This window comes from Amphiprion ocellaris, chromosome 20 (genome assembly GCF_022539595.1).
Source record: "Amphiprion ocellaris isolate individual 3 ecotype Okinawa chromosome 20, ASM2253959v1, whole genome shotgun sequence".
In the NCBI taxonomy this organism is placed as follows: Eukaryota; Metazoa; Chordata; class Actinopteri; family Pomacentridae; genus Amphiprion; species Amphiprion ocellaris.
In genome coordinates this window covers 2,694,937-2,721,689 of record NC_072785.1, presented here as the reverse complement: position 1 = coordinate 2,721,689, position 26,753 = coordinate 2,694,937, and the positions used below count along the sequence as shown (strand labels likewise).

Sequence of the window (26,753 nt, the reverse complement as noted above, 5' to 3'; positions counted from 1 at the left end):
TGTTACAATATGTACAGAATCGCAATGAGTGACGGGCGGTGGTACGAGATCGTTTTAAGGCGGATGGATGAGAGGAGCACTTGATGAAAATGCATGAAATAAAGATGCTTTGAAAATGAGCAGTCAATGACACCCTGCGCACAAAAAAAGTGCAGCGGGTGAAAAATCAAAGCACATTTTTTTAGAGCTTTGATATGGAGTCCCATTTTACTTTGAAACCTATTGTACTCATTCGAACAGGAAGTTCATCAGAAGCTGAACATTCTGGACTGAATACGCACTGCTTTTTGTAAGTTGTCAGAGGTCAAAAAGTCTGGAAACTACTGGTTTGAGCTTCACCATTGTGTTGTATTAATCCTGAGATGCATCAGTGGGTCAAAATGAGCCAGTGAGGTTGTTTTCTTGCAATATCTTTGTAATGAAGTTCTTCTCATTGCATATTCCAGGTATTCCTCAAAATACATGTTTTTAATATTAGTCCATTTAAAATTTTAAGTTACCTTTTATACGTCTTAAGAAATTATAATATTTAAAATACTACCCCAAGCTTTCATAAGTGGGTCAAAAATCACCCGCATGCATTTCCCATAGAATCTCATGGAAACCTGTGATTCTTATCAGTTGTGACTGTCATTAATATATTTACTGTGGACCACACACACTATGTCAGAAGTCTCACCAATCATTATTTCACACAGCAACACCTGATATATGTAAGTATTATCTACATTTTTTCCTTCAGAAAAAAAATGATGCCATCAAATTGATACGTTTCAACATACTTGCATAGTCATGACTCTTGTGTGAAATATTGTGTGCTATTATTATGTATCATAAAATTAACCTACTTTACTTCCCTCCTACTTGGAGGGACGGAGAGCAGCAACAGTTGGAGGAAAAGAGTAGAAAAATGTCTACAAAATGAATGCTGACATTCTTCTATTGCTGTTCTGTGTAATCTTTTTTTTTAATTTTTCAAAATGTTCAAAATCTGTTATAAAGGGAAAAATAAACATATTTCAATCATGAAATCACTTTTTTTGTGGACCAAAACAAAATACAAACGATAATACAAGTGATTATTCTGAGCCAAAATGACATGAAAACACATAGCTACTTATACAGGTCATTTTATGGAAGGGTGTAGGGTTCAATTATTTGGGCATCTATGGCTTAAAAAATGTGTAAAATTATAAGCTGAAAAATAACTAAAGCTACAGAAATGATAAATGTAGTGGAGTAGAAGTAGAGCATTTCCCTCTCAAATGTCATAGGGTGGGGTGGAAGGAAAAAGTAGAATAAAATAAATATACTGAAGTAAAATACCTCAGAATTACACTTAAGTACAGTACAGAAATAAATCCACTTAGTTACTTTTCATGACAGAAAGTAATTACTTACCCTGTGATGCGTGGCAGAGTGTCAGTGGAGAACAGAGCGTGAGGTGGCTTGTCCCGCTCTATGAGCCAAATGGTGTACTGGCCACTTCGCCGGGGATGGAAGAACACAGCCATGCCCAGGCTGCAGGAACCCTGGCCTCTCCACAGCCAAGGACTCAGCACCCAGGGGCCCCCAAAGGCTGAACTGTTCACCCAGAGGAACTGACCTGAGGGAGAGAGGAAAAACCAAACTAGTGCCGCCAACAAGGTGCACAAATGAGAAATAGAACACTGTGTCGCTACATGCAGATCCACAGCAGCAAAAACTCTTCAAAGTGACCAGAAATTCTAATCTCAAAAACACGTTGTGCTGTTACAGTATGTACAGAATCGCAATGAGTGACGGGCGGTGGTACGAGATCGTTTTAAGGCGGATGGATGAGAGGAGCACTTGATGAAAATGCATGAAATAAAGATGCTTTGAAAATGAGCAGTCAATGACACCCTGCGCACAAAAAAAGTGCAGCGGGTGAAAAATCAAAGCACATTTTTTTAGAGCTTTGATATGGAGTCCCATTTTACTTTGAAACCTATTGCACTCATTCGAACAGGAAGTTCATCAGAAGCTGAACATTCTGGATGTGTGTGTGTGTGTGTGTGTGTGTGTGTGTGTGGGTCTGTGTGTGTGTGTGTGTGTGTGTGTGTGTGTGTGTGTGTGTGTCTGCGTGGGTGTGTGTGTGTGTGTCTGTGTGTGTGTGTGTGTCTGCGTGGGTGTGTGTGTGTGTGTGTGTGGGTCTGTGTGTGTGTGTGGGTCTGTGTGTGTGTGTGTGTGTGTGTGTGTGTGTGTGTCTGCGTGGGTGTGTGTGTGTGTGTCTGTGTGTGTGTGTGTGTCTGCGTGGGTGTGTGTGTGTGTGTCTGTGTGTGTGTGTGTGTCTGCGTGGGTGTGTGTGTGTGTGTGTGTGTGTGTGTGGGTCTGTGTGTGTGTGTGTGTGTGTGTGTGTGTGTGTGTGTGTCTGTGTGTGTGGGTCTATGTGCGTGTGTGTGTGTGTGTGTGTGGGTCTGTGTGTGTGTGTGAGTCTGTGTGTCTGTGTTTGTCTGTGTCTGTGTGTGGCAGGGAAGCACAAAGAATCTCAACTTGAAAGGAGGAAAATCCAATTTTAATATGTTCAGTTAAGGAAAGTATTGTTGATTGAGGGGATCTATAAAATGCAAAGCAAAAATCTCACAGGATAATTGATTTTATATTTTTCACAGGAGACGCTTGAGCTTCCCCTGATGTCGCTGTTTGTTTTGTTTGTGAGTGCAGGGGTCATGAGAGGAACGCTCACTGCTGCAGATGGAGTTGTAGAAATGAAACTGGATTTTTATTTTTATATTTTTTACTGAGCGTTCATGCATTTCTCTTCTTTCCTTTTTCAGATTGCTTCCATTTCCGAGCAGCACTCTTGCCTCTGGATAATCGCAGTTCCAGCTTCCCAGGGGTCGGATTGTATTAAAGTTTCTCTAACTGGGACACACGTGTCTCCTTGTGTATGTCAGCCAGTGCACTTCAGCAGCCTTTTGCCATTAGTGCTCAATGCAATTTGTATGTTGGAACTTGTAAAACAGAGAAAAGATGGAAAAATGCAGCTGTTCAAAGTCTTGCATAGCCACAAGGCATGGCTACAATATCTGTCAATACAAATATACTCTGTAATATACTTATTATATCTATATACAGTGAGTTACCAAAGACCACTAGTGAACATTTATAGTTTACAGTAGTTTAAAGTGCATCAATTTTTTTCATTCCAGATGATATCAGTTTAACAATTTGAGTGAAAAAAAACAGTATGTGAAAAATATCCATGAATTTCAGAATCCCTTTTGCTTTAATGACAGCAGAACCTCAACCTGCACGGACTCCATGAGTTTGTCCAACCTTGATAAACCATGTTATCCCAGCATTATGTGACAGATGTGTCAAAGACCTTCTTGTCAGGAATGTTTGTCTTTGTCAGTTTTCAGGTGTCTCATACATGTTTAATGTGGCTGAGGTCAGGCGACTGTGGAGGAAAGTCCACGACGGTCAGCACTTTGAGGTGTGTTTGGGCTCATTATCCTGCTGCACTATGAATCCTTCTCCACAAAGGTGCAAACTAGAGGATGGAGCATCTCTCTAAAGAAAAGAATGCTGCCTTTTCTTGGTTGGGGTGTAGTGGAATCAGTGCAGGTGTCCTAATCCAGAGTAGCAAACCCCTCCAGACCTGAATAATTCCAGCAATATGTTTCAATGTGGGTTTGATCTGCTGCGGTATCATCCTCTCTCCTGTTGGTCTCCTTACATTCATCCTTCTGGTACTGCCACTAATCTCTAACTGAGATTCACCAGTAAATAGATCTTCCATTCACTGTGAAATGCTGCTCTGTCTTTGCCCACCCCAAGGCTTTGACCGTGTTTCAACTCCTGAGAAGTGGTTCAGAGATGCTACTTGTTCTCTGACACTCTAATAGAGAGCTTTCTTTTGAAAGGACTTTTTGCTGAGTTCCTTATTTAGTAAACTCCGTGATGATGTTGCTCTTCTGTCTCAGTGAGCACAGCTTGATGTTGTGCTGATTTTTAAACAGTTGATCCTGCTAAACAACGGATCCAGTTTCCACTAAGAGTGGTTTGACTATGCAGGCAGTGAAAATAAGAAAAGCACCCAGTGAGTGCAGTACTCCACCAAGGCTGCTCAGTCATTGTATGAGTCCCAACGGAAGAAATCTTTAAACAATTTGTGATCCACAGCAGTTGATTTGTAGTAGGATTGCAATTATGTGATTGTCAGCAGGCAGCTGACATTTTGTTCACTTGTCGTGGTTACAGTGTCGCCATGCCGCCATCTCACAATGATACAGATATCTTTATCAAATCCATGGATCCAGACTATAAGCCGCAACACTGCCAAAATGTAATCATTTGGTCCTTGTGTCACTTCTGACCTTCCCTGAAAATTTCATCCAAATCCGATAATCCGTCTTTGAGTAATGTTGCTGACAGACAGGCAGACAGACAGGCAGACAGACAGACAGACAGACAGACAGACAGACAGACAGACAAACCAACGCAGATTATCAGATAACTCTGCCATGTTCCTTGGTGGGGTAATGATCGGTCCACGTACAGTAAAGTCAACGAGCCTCTGTCACATTAACTGACCGAAATCTATGCATTTTCTTTTTATTTCTGATAAACAAAACATATATTATACTCAAGTATACAACATCCTAATTAAAATGTAAAAAATTAAAAATAATAATGTCGGTATATTTTTTCTTAATTTTTAGCATTTTTTTTTTACCGGAGATATTTCTTTCGGTTATGGATAAAATCTGTTTTGGGAAGTGTCTTTGTATGGTGTAAAAAATTAATCTATGCATCCCTGCACATGTGCTTCATTGCAAGAATTCAACTGAAGGAAATCTGACCTTTGCTCAAAGAAGTTAATATACCCAGTGTCAAAACAGTTCTTAGATTTAATTATTGATCTATAAATCAAGCAGAATCTTATATACTTCTTCATTTTACATGTCAGAATTTCTACTGGTTTCTAAATTTTCAGCCTTAATCCTCCAATTTTTGAATTATTTCCAGCCACACATTAAAATACAACATCTTCCAAGTCTTCTGCTTTTTAAATATACATACACTGTTTGCTTTTGCCTCATACATATGCATCAACCTCAAATTTGCCTTAATGAAGTGACATTTCCTTTACTTCTCATCTGTCTTGCAGGTTAAAGATTTTTAAATACTGTCGCTTTAACAACCAAAATAAAAGTCAGAGGACCCTGTAATGGACCCAGACATGAGGATCTCAAGCCATTGGAGTCTTTGTTCACAATTTTTTCAAAAATTACTTCCCCCTTTTATGCTTTCCTAATAACCGGTGTGTTCTCTTAACCTGTGAGGGAGCTGAAAAGATGGAGAATTTGCAGGTCTTCAAATCTGAAAGCCTCATTTGCCCTCCCTTCCACATTTGCACACTTTTTACACAGAGGGTCCAGATGAATTGGCAAGGATGGTGAGAAAGCTTACAGGTTTTCAGGCGATGCGGACTGCATGCATTTTCTATGCATCCAGCATCCATTCAGTATAAAAGTCTTAAGACCTAGCCTGGAAGGGCTTTAGGCCTGAAGGCAGAAACTTATTAACTCTTGTTTTCCAGTCTTAACAAGATGATGAAATACTCGCTTGGGAGCAATTACCGGCAGGGTACAAATTATAATGGCAAACTGCAAAGGAAAGACTGTAATTCCATTAGTAGATTTCTGCCTGAGCTTCACCTGTGAATACTCCTGCCTAACAGAGCTTGATGCTCTCATTTACTACAGTACAAGGTCTGCTACAACTGACTGTATGCCACAATTTCCATAGTGCAACTTGATCACTAGTGGGGGATTAAGCAGTACAGACAAAGATGATGACTCAACTGCATAAAAAACACATCATCAGGCAAAAGCTGGAATGCTGTGGACGACCAGTTCCTTTGCATTAGCTTCCCTGCTCATAATGATGACCTATGACGATCTGCTGGAGGTGTGCCCATACCTTAACCTGATCTCTCCTGCACAGTTTTTAATGGAGGAGATGTTGACTGGAACCATTGCATTATTCTGCTACCTCCAATAATCACTACTGTGCGGATTTTTTTTCCTTTCTTTTAACCCACACCAGCACTTGTACTCCACACAACCTGTTTTTCTGAAGTGCATGGACTTGTTGGAGGTGTTTTCTCATTTATCTGTGAAGTTCAGACTTAGTGACACCAGCTTAATCAACAGTGTTTATCAAATGGTACTTGATTGCAGCCTCTCAGAGGAGGAAGACAAGCCCCAAAAAGCAGGAGCAGAAACATCGCAGTCTAAAGTGATAGTTGTAAAATTCTATCATTGAATCAAGCTAGTAAACATCTTTCTCGATCTCTGTGCAGTTACAGATTCAATCAGCTGAGGCTCTTGTCGACATAGCATACAAAATCAGGCCAACTGTGGCGAGAACAGAATTCCCTCAGATAATAAAACTGCAGCTAAAGACCTGAGGGAAGAAGGAAAACAAACCATTCAAATTGTATTCTCTGCCAAATCCTCTTACAGCATAATGCATTTACCCAGGGCCAGCACAAGCTTTTTGGGGTCCCAACAATTTGACTGCCACACATTTTAATTTACAATCCATTCATTCGCTCAACACAGTGACACTGCTTCCACTGCAGAAAAATAGTGTTAAAGTACATTCTGCATGCTGATAAAAAGCCATCTTGTAGTTTTCTTCTCTGAAAAGGTTTACTGCCACAGTGATTTCAACTTTCAAGCTGCTGTTTGGGGAGCATTTTAATGGTGAAGAGGACGAACTTGTCAACCTTGAAGAGAATTAGTGGAATTCCCATCTGGTGGATTTAAGACTATAGAGTTTAATGGAGTTAATAATCAGATCATCAACATATTTAAGCCAGTGTGAAATACAGACTATACACGATACATTAAACTTATCTAAACATTTCTGTCATGTGTCTTGCAGCAAAAAGAAGCAATAAAAGTAGCACTATCATGATAATTACCAAGTTTAGTGGAACCAATCCAGTCCCTGGGGCTGACAACAATTGTAAAGGTTGGTATGACTCGTTTTGTTGAAGACAAATTCAGCAGTCAGTAAAAACAACCGAAACCATGGAAACATTCAGAACATGTCTCCTCACTGAGCCATTAAGAACAAGGCTGTTACATAATTTGTTAAATGGATTTCCATGACTCTTCCGCATACCAACCACCTCTCATGAATGCATAAATTAGACACAATAACTTCCACCTAGATTTATATGGAGCAGAACAGCGCCAGCTTGCTGTTATGATGTCATCTTATCAGTTTATTTCTTGAACTTCTGCTGACCAAATTTTTATTATTTTTTTTTACACACGTTTGAATAGTTTGCACTGTTGGAGTTGTCAGTGCACTGAGAATCAGTTTGAATATTTGACATGAACTGTTGTATTGATATTAAAAAAATATTGCTATTAATGTTGTGATATGGGCTGCACAGTGGCTCGGTGGTTAGCACTTTTGCCTTGCAGCTACAAGACCCCAGCTCACGTCCTGGCCTTCCTGGGATCTTTCTGCATGGAGTTTCCATGTTCTCCTTGTGCATGCGTGGGTTTTCTCCGAGTTCTCCAGCTTCCTCCCACAGTCCAAAAACATACAGAGGTTAATTGGTAACTCTAAATTGACCATAGGTGTGAATGTGAGAGTGATTATTTGTCAGTATGTGTAGCCCTGTGGTAGACTGGTGACCTGTCCGGGGTGTCCCCTGCCTTCACCCTCAGTCAGCTGGGATGGACTCTAGCTCCCCCGCCACCCTAGTGAGGATTAAGCTGTGTCTACATAATGGATGGATGGACGGATGGATGGATGGATGGATGGATGGATGGATGGATGGATGGATGGATGTTGTGATTTTGTTTTCTGACATATTACCAGGTTCACACAGTATAACTTCCATCCATCCATTATCTATACACTGCTTAGTCCTCTGTAGGGTCACATGGGGGCTGGAATCTATCCCAGCTGATTTAGGATGAAGGCAGAGGACAACCTGGACAGGTAAGTAGTTTATTACAGGGCCACACATACTGTAGAAACAGACATCCAAGCACACTCACATTCACACCAATGGACAATGTAGAAACACTACTGTGTGTGGAGTTTGGATGCAAACTCCACACAGAAAGACCTCAGGCTGGGAACCAAGCCCAGGACCTTCTAGTTGTGAGTCAACAGTGCTACAGTATAATTTGAGTACTAGAAAAAGACACACTGTACAGTCACATCTTTAAAACCTTCTGCTATTACTGTGTAGATGTCGCCAAGAGAGCTCTGGCCTGTCAGAGAACAGGACTTCTGTTGATGACCTCGGAAAGTGAGGTATGTGGAGGTTGATGGCCAGGTCAACACTTAGCTCCCCCTGCTGGCAGAGGGTGCTGCTATTGGAGGGTGTAGCTGCCATCAGGGATGTGATTGATCTACAACAATGTTTAGGTGGGTGCATGCGTTGAAGTAACACCTTCATAAATGGTAGGACCAAAGGTTTGCAAGCAGAACATTGGGTTGTAATAAGACGATCAATTTTATTCACTTCACCTGCCATGGCTTTAATGTTGTGGCTGATCATATTGATCATTGGACAAGTGAACATCGTCAAGCAGTCAGTGAAATGAGTCCATCGCCACTTGATGCTGTTCATATGGAGCGATCCTTTTAATGGCAGTTCACTACAATATACAGGTAGAAGTAATATCCACCATTAATGTTCTCACTAGGATGTTAGTGGGCTATTTAATCGGGAGATCTCTTTCAATAATGCACAGTTTGTTGGGGAAGCAAGGCAAAGTGTGCACAAGAAAAGTGACCGCTGCATTTCCTAATGTCTAACTAAAGCCTAAAAATGTTCAAATAAATAAAATGACTCACTCATCTTTCTAACAAAGCACGCATTAGATGCAGGCTACTTTCAATGGCCATTGTGCAAACAGTCTATCCTCTCACAGTGTGACTTTTGCCTAGTTTTAAATACCTGACGAATACTTTTCTGCCTTAGGTAGTAGTAGCATGAAAGAATGTCCCATGCTGCTGAAAAATGCGTGAAATTAGACAAGAAAACAATGAATAGTGTGAGAATAATAAAGAAAAATAGCCTTTATTGGAAACTAGACGGTGCTCACAAGTATGCTTCCCATTGTGATTGCAATTCATGTGTAAAAAAACATGCGTGGGCGTATTAAACAATGCACTGTTTTGTTTTATTTCTATTTTTTGTCAGGCGTTGCTTTAAAATGAAATAGCGTATTGTGACAAGGCAGTGGAGGCAGAAAGGCTGTACAGGTCATGGTCTGTGAATAGCCTGCTAATGAGAATAGAACTGAATAACAGAGACGGGAAACTTTGGCAAATATGCAGTTCACTTTGATTCTGGTTCTAAATGTCATAACTTGATTCTCTACTCAAACGGTTTTTGATTTGATAAAGCACTATATTTTTACTTTAACTCCAGTTCATGAGTGCAAAACCACTGACTCCTGCCACTGTCCACTGAGCAGCAAATGAAACATAACTGACAGCTAAGCTAACTGTTTTTGATGAGGTTCACTGTCTGACCAAGAAAAAAGGAAAAACAGCAGAGAGAGTGTGCAGCTTTTTTGCCATTATTACTCCATCAAGGAACAGTTATGTGACAATTGCCATACGTTTGTCCTTCTGTTTGTGTGTGCGTAACTTTACTCAAAAACGACGAATGAATTTGAAAGAAATTTTCAGGGAAGGTCAGAAATGACACAAGGACCAAGTGATTAGATTTTGGCAGTGATGCGGCTTATAGTCTGGATGCACAGATTTGTTAAAGATTTCTGTATCATTGCCAGATAGCGGCACAGCGTCACTGTAACCATGACAACAAGTGAACACTACATCAGCTGCCTGCTGACGATCACATGATTATGATCCTACTACAAATCCACCACTGAGGACTTATCAGGACTTATCCATCAGAAATGATACAAGGAACAACTCATTAACTTGTGGGGGTGTTTCTGAGTCCCATCAATTCCTGCCACCCGCTACATATTTAGGTGACGCGATTCAGTATCCGTACATAACGTACACATGTATAACACACGCCTGTGCTCAGCACAAGGTCATTTTGTTTGTGGGTACATCTATATAAAATGGCCACAGTCTATAGTGCCATGATTTGTGCCACAAATTTTTTTCGGCCATCAGAAATGATACAACGAGTGAGCAGTCTTGGCGGAGTAGAGCAGTCTCTGAGTGCTTTTCTTGCTTTATTTGCTGCAGTTAAATGGTTATATAAGTGGACTGTGTTAACTTGGAAAACTTGGAATCTTGCAGTCATCTTTCTGCATGAAAATGATGAAATAAAAGTGATATTTTATGATCACTGATCAACATCTCTGGTTCAACAATTAAAAAAGAAGATTTATGTCTCCAGCAGTGGAAAACAGCCCCTTAATGCAGGGTGTTCCGAGTTACTGTATTCTTCCCACCGGAGTTGGCTGAAGTTTTGAAGTGCTGCAGTGTGTATTGGCTGGCTGGATTCATTTGTTAGTGCTGTAATGTAGTGCACTGCTAATGTTTGTTTGTAATGGGGCATGTTGAGACAAAATGCTTCACTTTTGCTTATGAAGCTAATTACGTTTTTAAATCCAAAAGCTTGTAGAATGTAGAGAATTTGTAATTGTTACTGCCTTGTCATACAGTCTGAAAATACATAATCCAGCCCTGTATATATGTAGTGTAGACAAATAAATGTTCCTTTCTCTCCCAGTGTCAACTAGGATACACTTCAGCATCCCCACGTCCCTCTACAGGATAAAGCAGGGACAGCAAAAAGCTGGTTGGACAAATAAACATGAATTTCAATACCACAAGCACGAAAAAGAGAGATTATTCCATGATCTAAGAGTGGTGTGAGGGACAAAACATGAGTCTGTTTCGTTATATCTGCATTCCACGATAGTGCCCAGTTTTTAATTTAATTCATTGAATCTTTTATCTTTTACTTAACTTATTACTCCGCCAAGGAAGGCAGAGAAATTACGTGACAATCGGCATTGGTTTGTCTGTCTGTCTGTCTGTTAGCAACATTACTCAAAAACGGTCCAGATTTCGATGAATTTTTCATGGAAGGTCAGAAATGACACAAGGACCAAGTGATTAGATTTTGGCAGTGATGCGGCTTATAGTCTCGATTCATGGATTTGTTAAAGATTTCTGTATCATTTTGAGATAGCAGCACGATGTTACTATGGCTATGACAACAAGTGAACACTACGTCAACTACCTGCTGACAATCACATGATTGCAATCCTACTACAAAACGACTGCTGTGGACTTATCAGGACTTATCCGTTGCAAATCATACAACAGGTGAGCGGCCTTGGTGGAGTACTGCGCTCTCTGAGTGCTTTACTTGTTTAACTAAATAGTCCCTTGAGATTAAAATCTGTTTTTTGAGCGAGACCTGGCCAAGAAGACACACCATTAATAAGTTACAAAAGCTTATGAAATCAAGCATGACAACAGCTGACAAAAGTATTACACATTAATACAACCAAGGGGATTAAAATACACAAAACAAAATTGAATTTCGGAGTAGCGATTGCACTTGATGAAGAAAATAGCACATCTTTGCTACAGATACCTTCTAGTGTCACGACCCCCCTCTTACCTTTTGTTGTCTGCCAGACCTCTTGATTCTATTACCTTTTGTTCCTTGTTGTATTACCTTCTGTTACTGATGAGCAATCACAAATTAATCACTATTCACTCGTGTACTTACATATAGCCCCTCCTCTACCCTTTGACCCACTCTCTGACCTTCCTTGTAACATGAGGACTCTGCAAATGTTCTTGGTTGGCTAACCTTCACAGACCTATACTCTGCGTTAGTAACCCCACCGTATTATTGAAATATCAATAAAACACACCACTACAGCAAACTTTGAAGGACTGAGAGTTAAATTTCTTCAACACGCTCTTCAGTTACACATCTGTTAAGTCTGCCACTGCGACAACATGATGATCCGTAGTGTGTTCTGAGGGATATTCCAGGACCAGTGAGCAAAATAAGGCCACTCTAAAAAGTTCAGAGCAAATCCTGAGCTCTCTGTATAGTAGCCATTTAAATGAGTGAAAATCATGACAGCTGTTGGTAAGTGACAGAAAATTACACAAATAAAAAGGGAGTTTACCCCTTATTGCTTCGTAAATAAAAATCAACCACTGCTGCTGTCTCTTTAGGCTTCATAAAGGCCAAGAAACTAGATTAAAAAGTACACAGTGGTGTGTCCTGAACGAGTGGGATGTAGATCGAGCTACGAAACGCAGTCGAGGCAGCAGCATGCTTATAGATGTCCCCCAAGTTTCAACTTGATTGCTTTGTAATCACTAGTATTTATGTCTAAATGCCTGTGTTCGCAGTATGTTGCCCTGCAATTATTAAAATCCACCTGGTTTAATGACCGTAATGCATTAAGCAGCTGAAGAAGTCTGCAGTGTAAATCTTTCCCTCACATGCCAGGCAACCACATCTGTGTGTATTAACCATAAATACCTACAGTATCTGTCCCATACCTTCATTTTAGCTATGGCATCATAACTTCATTAGCCATTTCATTGCTTCTTTTCGAGGTGAGTGCTGTTGTAGCATATCTAGTAATTATTTTCAGAGTTTTAATGCCAACAAGACAATATGTAAAGACAGCAAGATTTACATAACAATGAAAAAAAAGACAAAAAACTCATGATGAATTCTTTTCTTTTTTCAGTAGTAATGATATCCGATGCGGACATTAATTTACCGCAGGAAACAAATCTGTCAACAGGGTAGCAGATAACAGACATGGGATTGTGAAATAGAACTCCCCTTCAAAGGCACGCCTGTGTCTGAAAATAATTTTGACAGCAGGGAATTTGGAATGGCTCATCAGTTCAGATAAAGACTCTATTAGCAGTTATAAAATAGCCTTTTGTCTTAGCATTATGTAGAAAGTTGTTATGCTTGTGAAAACATTAATGATGCTGTTTGCGAGTATTCAAAGACAAAGCATAAACATCTGTTTGGAACAAAACACTGACAGAAATAGGAATCTATTCTGTCTGTGTTTAACATTTCAAAGGGCTTTGGTTTCCAAAAAACTACCAGTGCAGTGTATATTTAGTGCTGTAAGTTTCTTATTGGAGCAATAAAAATCTAAATCAAGTTGTGAATAAGCCACAGCTTGAAATATTGTACATGTCACAGGGCAGCAAAGTGATTTTTCTGCAATTTAAGCAGTTGAGATTTAACATTTGTTAAACAAAGACCTTAAAAAGGAAAGGAAGCAAAGAAAGATCACTGTGAGACTATATTTATGATAGCAGAAAATCTAAGTTACAATTTGATGAAAAGAAAAGGAGTCTAGGGTCATATGTTGATTATGTTCATCCCAATAAACTATGTGTATTATACTGAAGGTGTTTGGTGAGCTAGTAACAACACAATACAAACACAGGTACTACTACTGCCTTTGCTTTTCTCTGCATTATTTTTAAACCACTGCACCACAAACCATAATTATTTTAGATACTTCTGTATTAGATGCACTACTGTTCAAAAGTTTGGGGTCACTTAGAAATGTCTTTATTTTTGAAAGAAAAGCAGTGTTTTTTCCAATAAACATAACATTAAATGAATGATAAATCCAGTCTAGACATTGTTAATGTGGTAAATGACTATTCTAGCTGGAAACAGCTGATTTTTAATGGAATATCTCCATAGGGGTACAGAGGAACATTTCCAGCAACCATCACTCCTGTGTTCTAATGCTACATTGTATTAGCTAATGGTGTTGAAAGGCTCATTGATGATTAGAAAACCCTTGTGCAGTTATGTTAGCACATGGAGAAAAGTGGAAGTTTTCATGGAAAACATGAAATTGTCTGAGTGATCCCAAACTTTTGAACAGTAGTGTATACAGTACAGTAGTGTGACTGCAAGATTGTCTTAAGGACATAAAGACCTGGATGACCTATAATTTCTTACTACTAAATTCAGACCAGACTGAAGTCATTGTATTTGGCCCCAAACATCTTAGAAACTCGCTTTCAAAGCATATAGTTACTCTGGATGGCATTACATTAGCCTCCAGTACTACTGTGAGGAACCTCAGCATTAACTTTGACCAGGACATGTCCTTTAACTCACACATAAAACAAATCTGTAGGACTTCCTTTTTCCACCTGACAAATATTGTGAAAATCAGGAACATCCTGTCTCAGAGTGATGCAGAAAAACTAGTCCATGCATTTGTTACTTCTAGGCTTGACTACTGTAATTCCTTATTATCAGGTTGTCCCAATAGCTCTCTGAAACATCTACAGCTGATCCAAAATGCTGCAGCCAGAGTACTGATGGGAGTTAGCAAGAGAGATCATATTTCTCCTATATTGGTTTCTCTTCATTGGCTCCCTGTTAAATCTAGAATAGAATTCAAAATCCTTCTTCTGACATATAAAGCTCTTAACAACCAATCTCCATCATATCTTAAAGACCTGATAGTACCATATTATCTTAGCAGAACTCTTCGCTCTCAGACTGCAGGCTTACTTGTTGTTCCTGGAATCTCTAAAAGTAGAATGGGAGGCAGAGCCTTCAGTTATCAGCTCCTCTCCTGTGGAACCAGCTCCCAGTTTGGGTTCTGGAGGTGGACACCCTCTCTATTTTTAAGACCAGGCTTAAAACTTTCCTTTTTGACAAAGCTTATAGTTAGGGCTGACTGGGTGACCCTGACGGGGTGAGCTGGTGTTTTCATTTGCACAACTGACTTCCCCTCTTGACGTCCTTTAGTTTGCCCCTAGTTATGCTGCTATAGGCCTAGGCTGCTGGGGAACCTCTCTGGATGCACTGAGCCCTTCTCTAACTACCTATGTATTTACTATATATACCATTATTGCATTACACTCACTCTGTTTCTCCCTGTGTCCTTTCTCTGAGTGTCCCTGGTCCCAGAGCTGGATGCTTCAGATCTGTGGTTGTTCTCCCACCAACTGGCCTAATCTCCATCTGTGGGATGCTGCTGCTGACCTTCCTCCAGCCCACTGCTTCCAGCTGCCCATTTCCATCAATCTACTCTGCATTGCACTTACTATACTTGATTTGCTCATCTACATATTTTTGAATTTACCACCAGCTATATATGTAGTATATTTAATGTCAGAGCTGTACACCATAGCAGTAAACTATAATTAGTTTCCATGTTAGTTGTATTTCGCATGTATCATCTGTCTTATCATGCATGTGTCAAACTGTGTGTTTTATGGTCCTTGTGTCCCCCCCACCTCTCTATCTCTACCCCTCTATCCCTCTACCTCTCTACCTCTTCTGTCCCCCTCAACCCGCCCGGCCAGCAGGCAGATGGGTCCCCCCACATTAGAGCCGGGTTCTGCTTGAGGTTTTTTTCCCTGTTAAAAGGGTGTTTTCCTGCCACTGTCACCTTTTGGCTTGCTCTGGGGGTTCAGGCGTATGGGTTCTGTAAAGTGTCTCGAGACAATTTGACTGTAATTGGCGCTATATAAATAAAACTGAATTGAAAAATTGAATTGAATTGAATTATATAAATTATTTGACTTTTAACATGAAACACCTTTGGTAAAGTTAAATTTTAACCTGAAAAGACAACAATTCCAACCCCCAACCCAACAAAATTAGCTTCACAGCAGCCGAATCAGTTCATTTGCTGATGATGCCTTCAGCAGCTTTCATCCAGTCAGTACACTATTTATTAATAACTTCTCTGGAAATGTACTGAAAACAAAACAGCAGATCAAAAGAACGGTGGCGCCATGGGTTTATCCTTTAAATGAAAGTTATCTTTAGAGTTTAGCAATTGCATCTCTGTCAGAAGAATTTTGAAGGATTCTGTGGACCAAACAACAAACATATTAATGACTTCACTGTGCCGTATTTAAAGATCCTACTGTAATGGACTGATTAAACCCATAACTGTTTAATTCACAGAGATCCTACTGTGCTGGCAAAATTATTTGCACCTTTGCGCAAAATGATATGGAGTATATTGTCCATTTTGAAAAGGTAAACTCTAATGCCAGAAGCACACTGGCTTTTACACTCATTTAAGGAATGTACTAGAAGGCAATTACTCTTAAAAAAGAAAAAAATTATAATGCTGGATGAATATGCTGTAAGTTATGACAGTAAAAAGTCTTGTTTCTTTTATATATGTATATTATACAGTCATTGATATCATATGAAACAGAAAAAAATGGAACTTGACAACAAAATAGTCAGGCACAGTCCTAAGACTATGATTGCTACTGTTTGTCAAGCATCCCACAGACTAAAACTTATAACAAGTAAACTACAACACAAATTAATTTTCAAAGAAAATGAAACTGAATGTCAGGACTGCAATCTGTTTTTAAGGAGGTGAGTCATTTTTCTCATAAAAAGGATGGATGTTTTTTATGTCGAGAATGTTTAAAAATGAAGGAGATGAACTTTCAAAACTTTGGGCTGTTTTACTGCATGAAATGTGATCAAAAAGTCCTGTGCATATGCATACAACAGGTTTGACTCAGAATTCCACCATTGTGGTCACTTACAGGTGTGTATTTGCTGTTTCACCATGAACCTGCAGAAGTAGAATCCTGTGAAAGTCTGGGAGGATTTCCATCAACAGACATGGGATAACCAAACCTTCATATTGAGGAGCATCATGAGAGGTGGTTCTCCAGCTAAGACCCAGAGATCTAACAGCAGTCTCTACAGTGAAGGAGATCCAGTGTGTGTCACAGTTTATAGAACAGGGCTTCCAGAGCGCATTCTAAGCATTGCGGGAGCACTGGGAGCAGTGTATCACTGCACAAGCTGAGCATTTCGACAGGGATGGTGGCTAAATTTACATCAGGTATGCCATTTGCTTTTCACACATGCAGACTCAGACCTCTTTGATTGCACCTCATATGTGTGATGATGCACTGAGAATAATTTAATAGTATGCAGTGATAAAATGCAGTGGTTTTTTGCAGGAATGTCTAAATTATCAGGGGTTTTTAGCATTAAAGGGGGCATATTATGCTCATTTTCAACTCTATATTTTCATCCTGGGACTGCATCAGAGTTGATTTGCATTAATCACAGTTCAAAAAGAATCCATATTTCTCTTATACTGGCCTTCTGTACAGCCATTCACTTCCTCCTATATCTGAAACATGGCATTTTAACGCCTGTCTCTTTTAGGCACCCTTCCCTTAAAGCCCTCTTTCTTCTGACTGGCCAACATCCAGAAGCCTGCTGAGGGGCAGAAGCCAGTGCTGGTGAGCTGTACTGGCCTGTTCCTCAGATACTTCTAAAGAAATTCATTTTGTCTACTTTTTTTCTGCTTAGGTTGAATAAAACAACATAGAAAAGTAGAAACTAGAAAAGCACTAGCGCAGTACTCCATCAAGGCTGTTCATTCCCCCATATAGCATTGTCAGAAATGTAGCATTTTAAAATTTTTTTTTTTTTTAGAAATGTAGCAATTGTTTATTAGTTAGCGATGATCAGAAATCATGAAACATTGAACATGGCCGTTTAATATAGATATACCCACAAACAAAATGACATTGTGCTGAGCACAGGCGTATGTTGTCCATGTGTACATTATGTACAGATACCGAATTTCCTGACCTAAACATGTAGCGGGCGGCGGGAATTGATGGGACTCAGAAACACCCCCACAATTTAATCAGTTGTTCCTTGTATGATTTCTCACAGATAAGTCCCAGTAAGTCTGCAGCGGTCGATTTGTAGTAGGATCGCAAACATGTGACTTGTAGTCATAGTTACAGTGACGTTGTGCTACTATCTCGCAATGATACAGAAATCTTGAACAAATTTGTGGATCCAGACTATAAGCCGCATCACTGTCAAAATCTAATCACTTGGTCTTTGTGTCATTTCTGGCCTTCCCTGAAAATTTCATCTAAATCCGTTAGTTTGTTTTTGAGAAGTGTTGCTCACAGACAGACAGACAGACAGACAGACAGGCAGACAGAGACAGACAGACCAACACCAGTCATCACATAACTCCGCTGTATTCCTCGGTAAAGTAACAATTGCTTGAAATCTACTATTCACAGCAAATGGAGCCTGAGCTTTTGACTTTTTGATTTATTATGCGAAACTCTTGGCTATTTTTAATATTTACAATTGACACTGTAACATGAAACATATGACAGAAAACAAAGTAGGGTCATATTAGGTTCCAATTAGCAAAATCCAAAGACCTAAATCAAAAATGTTTTACTGTTCTTAGTCTTCAGTGGAAAATTCCACATACAACCTGGCCAGGGACTTCAACTATTTTGCAAATACAACACAAGGTGAGAAAATAGAATCAGACAGTTATGATCTTGTGGGTTGTGTAACTTTCAAAATACTCCTAATAACAAACATCCTGCAGCTACCGTCATGCTGTCTGCAGTAGCTTATTGCCAACGTTATTCATGCAATGCAGGCCAGCAACAGTCAGACTGACAGAATGGCAGGGAGTTGAACCAGCAGACTGACTGCTTACACTATGTCATGTCACCATGCCAAGCCAAGTAAGTAAGGAAGTCTACAGAGAGGCTTCGTAAGGATTTAAAGAGGGTTAGTGGTGACTTCGACCTGAGGGACAAAGTGTCTGGGCTGACTGATTAAGTGGCCTTGGTTATAGATGGAGCCGATACAAACGCTGCCAACGGGGCTCTCCCAGATGAATGAACAATGCCATGTGTCTGCTGCTGACCTGCATCCTCTCCAGCAGGTGCACAGAAGAAAAACACAAATGAGAATTTTCCAACATTTTCAGCTGACTGGTATTAACACGCCAGCAGTTTCAGTGATTCAAAGAGTAATTTAGATTTTGCAAGAGGATAATTGTAAGTGGATGACTGTAATTTCATTGGCTTCCTTTCCCCATTACTTTGCATTAGAAATCTTAACTTGAATATGTACTTACCACAGTCAGAAGCCACTTCAGCCATTTCAGTATTGCAAGTTTTCTTGAATCACAGACACTCGCGGGTTTATAAAATCCACAAGCAGTGCATTTTACCACTGAGACCAGCATTCTGCCATACAAAACATGTACTGTATGTTGATAGCAACAATCTTGCATGAACGTGTAATTACTTCAGTTCTTGCGTCAGAAATTCTTGTTGCATAAGTTTTTTCTTTTTCCTCTTTCATTTACAGTGACAGGTCAAATGTAGGCAGTGAAAGGAAGGCATAGCATGTAATGAAGTCCCGTCTGGCCAGGAATTATCTGTGGATGTTACAGTTATGTGCTTTAACTATTAGGCTACCAAGTGCCACAGAGCTGATTTTTCACAGCTGTGCTTGTGACACTAGCGTCCACCACCACAGAGACCTGGGTAAAAATCCCAGCACCGGCTTGGTTGTGCATACAAACAGGAAAATCTGTCAGCATTCACAAGTGGGCAGCCACTGATGCTGCTCCTGGCAGCTGGAAAAAAAACAACTGGTGGCAACATCATTTGTGTACATGTATAATCATCACAGTACACTGTCATCTGTAACTCTGAGTCATGTAGAGACAAGGACAGCAGTACAGTCCACTCACACATGCATTTATGCAGTATTAATGATTGGTTTCCCAAAAATAGCAGCCAAACCTTTTTCTTTTCAGTTTTTTAAACTAACAACCATTCCTGTAACAAGCCCACATCACTCGCTCCTATACCATGTTTCAAACCTAAATAATGAAGTATAAGAGAGAGGAAAACTCGCATGATGAGAAGTTTATTAAGCTGTGAAACATACAAACAGGAATGCCTTGTGCTGAATTTATGTATCCCTTTTTAAGTAGCATGGAGTCTGTTTATTCTTTTAAGTCATATAAAAATGGCCTTCTGTTTAATATGAATCCATTGTGGAGTCAATGTTTTTATTCTGGATTTTTTTTTCAAGCCTCTTAGTAAACCTATTTATGTTTATTTCTTATTACTAATAACTGAAACTCAAAAGATCCAGTTAAAATCTATTATTCAAGAAGGCTTTAGAGCAGAAGCCCAAATAATGCTCACATTGCTGTAGCTACAACATGAAAATCAGATAAGACAGAACTTAATTCATCGTCAAAGATATTTTGGTGCCAAAGATGCTCACGACACAGTACAGAGTAAAAATCATTACATGCATATTAGGAGAAGATCAATATGTACTTTCCCAATGTATTAACAGTAGGGTATTGCCTGAAGCCATATTTTTTCCAGTTCATTATGCTGGAGGTTCTGTTTCACAACTATGAGCTGATCTGTTTATTTTAGTTATATAGTCATGGAAAAAGTTATTAGTCCACTGTTGTTTTCTTCAATTTCTTGCTCATTTCAATGCCTGGTACCACTAAAGTGTATTACCTGAAGAATAACTGAAAAATGCAGCTGATTCCATAATACTTCATGTCCTGTTTGACATGAACTGTATTCCCAGGGTATATAAGAGAACATTTCATGCCATCAGCAGCACATGTAAAGGTCTAGAGTGGTTTCCTGCTTACATTCAAGCTGTAGCACAACTCAGAAGTTGTCAGCTCTCACATAATGCCTAAAACTAAAGAATTATGTGAAGCCACAAAGGCAGCCATCTTGGCACTGCTGGAAATTAACATGAGTGAGAGACAGGTAGCGAAAAAACTGAAGATCTCCAAGACAGCCGTTCATTACACCAAGAAAAAACAAGCTCAACATGGTTCTACTAAACTGCTAGCTGGTCAGGAAACGTCTTTCTATCCACCAGATGACAGGAATCATCCTCAGACCTCCATGGACCTTAATAATGAGTGGACACTGTGGAGAAATGTGATTTGTTCAGGAAGGACAGTTGGAAAGCGACTTGTTGAAGCTGGTCTGAAGTCCCACAGGGCAGGAAGAAGCCCTTCATCAAGGAAAGGCAGAGGAAAGTCCAGTTACTCTTTGCTGGGATCATAAGGATTGGACTGTTGATGACTGGACTAAGGTTCTCTTCAGGGATGAATCCAGTTTTCAGTTGATGTCCACTCCAGCCAACTTACTGGTTAGGAGGAAGCCTGGAGAAGCTACAAACCAGACTGTCTGCCCCTACAGGAAGAGATTCCTCAATCTGTTGGAAATACAGAAAGTCTACAGAAAGGCCAGTTGGCCTGATTGTTCACCAGTGACTTTTCTTTTCCCACATAAATATTCCTTGGCTTAAACTGGGTGACTGTAACTCTGATGTTTTGTGTATTGAATTTTACCAACAAGAATGTAAGAACTTAAAAGTCACTCACACTGATGTGACCAAATAATTAATGTTGCAAGTGAAAGGCTAGCACTGAAGAGCCTGCTAAGTAATCAGAAAAATGTGTTGTTGTTTTCAAAGCCACGGTAACTGTCTTTGACTACATGCTTGAAATAAAAAAAGCTCACTATTTTTCTACTTTAACCCATTTCAACTTTCATACTCTTCTAGACTTTTTGTAAACAACACACAAGAGTCCAAAGAATAAAAACTAACACTGAAAAATCCAACTACACCATACTATCTATTGTTTATTAGACTATCTTGACTATTAACACTAAAATTTGATGTCAGCAGTCTATTGCTGATGTCACTAATCATCAACACTCATTAAGACTAACACTTTTTACTAATAATAATCTACACTAAGATAATCTAATTTTAATATGTTTTAGTTTGATAGCATGGAGCTAATTACAACTTGTAAACTCAACCAACTCCTCATTTAAATTTTTTTTTTTTTTTACTTTGCTGAACTGAAAATCCATAAATAATCATCCTGTGATACGGCTCCAAGCCTATAATGGACTGAAAGCTCAGAACAACTCCTCTATGCCATTACTGTATTGTTTTGACAGTGTGGCGCTGGTTTGTGAGTTGTCAGAGGACACTTTTTCACAGTCAGAAGTCCAACAAGATTATTATGTATTACTTTTGGGGTCTGCCATGTACTCTTGTCCATGGCACAGAAATTCAGCACACAAGTTTGGAAGCGCTTCAGTGCAACAACACAGTGTTCTGACACAAAGTCAGACAATAAACATTTCAGTTCTGCTTGGAACTCATCAAAGTGCTTGAAAATAACCTCTCACTTGCCCAGGAATGGCAAAGTCTGAAAGTGTGTTCAAGTAATGTGGCCAAAAAAAAAAGTCATTAAAAGGAATGTGCTAAAAGGCTCACATACTCACTGGACACCGACAAAAGGAAAAAAAAATAAAACAAAAAACTTCTGAGGCATGTTGGGAGTATAGGCGGTACCAGTTTACGCAAGTTACACTGTGTTGCCTGGCAAGTAGGCTCAAGATCCAACAGCTGAGGGAAATATATAAAGAACTGGGACATGTACTGCCTTTGTAGTTGAGACAAAAAAGAATGAATACATAAATTAGTAGATCCTCTGAGCGGAAAAAGCACCAGAGTGTTAATAAAAAAAGGGGAAAAAAACCCTTAGGCAACAGATATCCACGCAGTGAAACTAGCTATCAAGAAGTCTGCGGCTAGGTAGATAAGATAGTTTGTTGATTATTCCCCAAACGAATGCTGATAGTATCTCCTGGAGTGAATTCCTTAAGGCTAGGATATAGTCTTATTATGGAACATTAAGGGGGAGATGGATGTAATAACTCCATTAAGGACCTACACCATTGTTCTTCTGCCCTTGCTTTACTTCTCCCTGTTTATACCCCCACCAAGCCCTTGGCCCACACGTGAGGGAGAAATGAAAAACAAGTCTCTCATGTGCAAACATACATGTAGATTCAAAAACACATGCAGTTGGCATTTTGTGTGCATGTTTAATTAATTCATCCAGATTAGGAAAAAATTGTGTTTGTGTTTGCATGTGCTCAAGTGCATGAGGGTGCTGCGGATCGACTGGAAGGCAGAGTTGTTTCTTACTGTTGGTTTCTAAGTGTGTGTTATGGCCTGGGATGGCTGACTGGGGACTGGCTTTAGACTGAGGGCCAGCCAGCTAGCAGCCTCTCAGCTGGGTGGAGGGAGTTGATGGCTCGCAATCCACTGGGGAAAGTCAGCACTGCCTTCCCCTGCCAACACCTCCAGCCCGGCTCGCTTGCAGGCAGAAATCCCAAAGCTGCTCTCAACAAGAGGCCTGGAAGTGTTGGAAATCGCTGCAGCCAAGAACCACACACATAATAAAGCAGGTAGAGGATCTATGAGCTTTCACTGCTGTATGTAGCAGGTTGTATGGACTCTGTTCAACAGATAGAACATGTGTGTGGTACCTGTGTGTTCAGGTGGAGATATGAAATGTCATGAGCTTAATGTTGAAAAAAAAACTAAATATGCATTCAAATACAGTGCAAAATTAGTGAAAGAGAGGGGGCTACACTTTAAATAAATATGCTATGACCCTTTTGTTATCTCAGTTGATCTATTTCAAATTCGAATCATTTTTCAGTACAATTGTTTTACAGCAACATTCTTCTGCAGTTTGCTTTTTCCCTGAATTCTACCTCAAATAAAAATTCAATGAAAGTCCATCCTGAGGTTTAATGATAGGGCAGGAATTCCCTCAGGGCAGTGCTGGTTCTTTCTAAACACGGCTTTTGACAGAAACATGCTCAGTATTGGAGGTGGTGAACTGGTCTATTAAACCAAGGGATCACAAAGTGGGTGTCTGGACTCTCCGGGGGCAGTGGGAAACAAGCAGCATTTTGCAGTCATAATTTTTGCAAAAGACAAAAATAAATTAAGTCATCTGTCATTTTCTTTGTCCACACTTGACCTAACAATGATCCACCCATTTCATTAGATGAGTTTAAATGAAAGCAACTGTTAAAAATGACCACAATGTAAATTCACACATGACAGCAGCAATGTAGGAGTCTGCTGCTTCGGTAACACACTCAGACACCACCTGTAAGTCTGCTGCTCCTAGATATTGTACCTTTCTTTTTTGTGCATTATTACCTGCATCAGATTATAAAAGTGAAGGAAGACAGGAAATGTGTGGAAAGACATCAGGTGGAAGGCTGAAAACTGAACCACTGATTTAAAGTCTTGTGTCCATGTCATGCACCTATCCACATCTTTAACTCATGTTTTTTGCTACTAGTCCATGATAATTTACTATAAAATAATTTTCTGACTGTTTGGTCATTCTTTTCTTTTTTATTACCATTTTGCCTATGCTTAAATAAGTCCTTTGTATATGGCTGAAAAGTGTGGGAAAGCCATAAAAACAGATAAGGTACTCATTGAGGATTCAGCTTGATTCTATGTGCTGGCTTTGCTGTTGTTCTAATTAGCCTAAATGTAGTTTTTAGAGAAATTATGTAATATTGCAATGTTGGCCTTTGTTCGGGACAGAATTTCTGTACAGAGTCATTCCTGGACAAATACATAGAACAGCTAAAGGTTCATTTGCATTGTTGATTGCTTATATAGCCAGTATAGAACGTATATGTCACAAATAATAATCAGTCATATTTTTATGAATAGTCATAAAAGTATAAAAACGCATTTAAAAATCAACCTCAGCTTAAAACCAGATAGTGACCCTAAAGGCCACTACGCGCTGTGCGATTTTCAGCCGTCCCAGACAAAAGATAACAATTGTGAGAGAATCGTGGTGATATCTTTGGTCTTGGCTCTAAATCGGTGGTCCTACGTCGCTCTGTGAGACAGGTTCAAGGACGGCCGTTTTCATGGTCTTGCAACCAAAGACAAGCTCTGATAAAATTCTGACAGTGTCAGAAATTTGGGGTGATCATCTCACAGTGTGACTGCTGCTGTGATCTACATCAACTAACTAACCAATAGAAATGTAGTATGAAATGACGTAATGATCAGCACGACTCTGGCATTAAACCCAAATAGATGATTTGTGGTGACAAACGCATGAAAACAAGTATGTGGAATTTAAACGAATAAGACCCTGGTAGAGTTGTGGCAGCAGAAGCCTTTTTGATGTGTCCTGCAGCCCGTACCACAACCGGACAAAAAAATGACGACGCATGGAAGGACATAACGGCGGAATTACAGCTCCGACCACGTCCATATTCTCCTCTTTTTTGGGGGGATTTCTCTCCAAACACATAAATGTCAAAAGGGCGAGGGCTCCGTACACATTTCACTAGTTTCCCTGTGATTGTAGGTGCTCCATTTATGCTTCAGTTGTTTATTTTTCATCGATGGACGGCGCACGCTTGACGTTCTATTCTAGCGCATTCGCGTAGACTCATGTACACTGTCGGCTGCAATCCAGCTGCATCTTCATCGTGCAGTCTTCACAGAGCAAACTTCATGTCGTGCCCAAAGATTATTAGATTCATGCCGTACAGTGGAGCAAGATGTAAACTTTTAAGATTGTTAAATTGCACAGTGTGTAGAAGTGCATCTACACATACACTACCGTTCACCAGTTTGGGGTCACTTAGAAATGTCCTCATTTTTGAAAGAAAACCTTATTTTTTTAATGCAGATAACACTGAATGAATCATAAATCCAGTCTAGACATTGTTAATGTGGTAAATGATTATTCTAGCTGGAAACGGCTGATTTTTAATGGAATATCTCTATAGGAGTACAGAGGAACATTTCCAGCAACCATCACTCCTGTGTTCTAATGCTACATTGTGTTAGCTAATGGTGTTGAAAGGCTCATTGATGATTAGAAAACCCTTGTGCAGTTTTGTTAGTACATGGATAAAAGTGGGAGTTTTCATGGAAAACATGGAATTGTCTGGGTGACCCCAAACTTCAGCACAAATGCATATTAATGGAAACAAATAATTTTTCTTTAATCAACATTATCAGTTCAAATGGAGAACGCAGCATACAGACAGTTCAATTCAGTGCCAACCAGCTATACAAAGAAATATTAGCCTTCCAGTCACTATTACCAGACTATAGGCTCTGCAGACTTGCTAGTGCACTATGTTGTTGCTAGTGAAACCAGGTGCTGCTTATGAGACCAAAAACCACAAAAAAAAAGCAGGAAAATGATCAGAAATAGCAGTTATATGCTGGTAAATGATGGTGGCCTGCTCGACACTTTGTATCCTGCAGGGTTGGTCCCCAATTAGCATCAGTTTCTGTGACATTACATGGTGTGATATCCTGGTTTCAGAGTGTACCCTAGTATGGGGAGAGATTCCTACAAGTCCTGTGGGCTCTAATCAGCAGTTATTGTTACAAGTAAAAGGAGAGGAAGTCAACAAGAAAAACAAGCAGCAGTGCAGTTTGTGACAGTTGATGGTGGAATGAACATTTCCTAATAAAACAGCTGGAAACATGACAACTATCCATCATACAGAGTGCGTATCAGTCCTCTTAAACTTGTTAAAATACTGCTACCAGGGGAGTGTGAGTGAGCCAGCAAACCCTGATAAAGAACATTCCATCTGTGACATGGTTTAACAGTTTTTGTTGCTGTTGTGATCACAGCAGTATTTGATTTGTAGATACAGAAGGAGTAAGTAGCTGGCACTTAGTGGAGTATCTACCTCTGCCAGTGTGCTGCAACTGAGAAGATACGCCAGTTCCACATGCTGGATTTTCACCAAAGGTTTATAGTTTCTTTCATGCCCCATTACAGTCTTGTTCACATCAGTACATGAACACATTAAGGCTGTACCTGAAGCCTTCCACCAGATACTGAGGCTTAATTTCCAGCCCAGCATTTTTGTAAAAGTCCAAAAAAAAACAAAAAAACCCTTCAATTGTTAACATTTAAACAAAGACAGAAGTTAGTGGGAGCAAAGCATTAATTAGAGAATGTGATGATGAAGCTGTA

General features: G+C 39.7%; 1 protein-coding gene across 3 annotated transcripts in view; it reads right to left on the bottom strand.

Moving 5' to 3' along the window:
* Window positions 1–26,753, bottom strand: part of alk (ALK receptor tyrosine kinase) — a 498,812-nt gene that overhangs the window by 195,820 nt on the left and 276,239 nt on the right. For all 3 annotated transcript variants that reach the window (XM_055005938.1, XM_055005937.1, XM_055005939.1), the window contains exon 4: window positions 1,402–1,606. In XM_055005938.1, coding sequence (XP_054861913.1) covers window positions 1,402–1,606 — 205 coding nt within the window. The remainder of the gene's footprint in view (window positions 1–1,401; window positions 1,607–26,753) is intronic.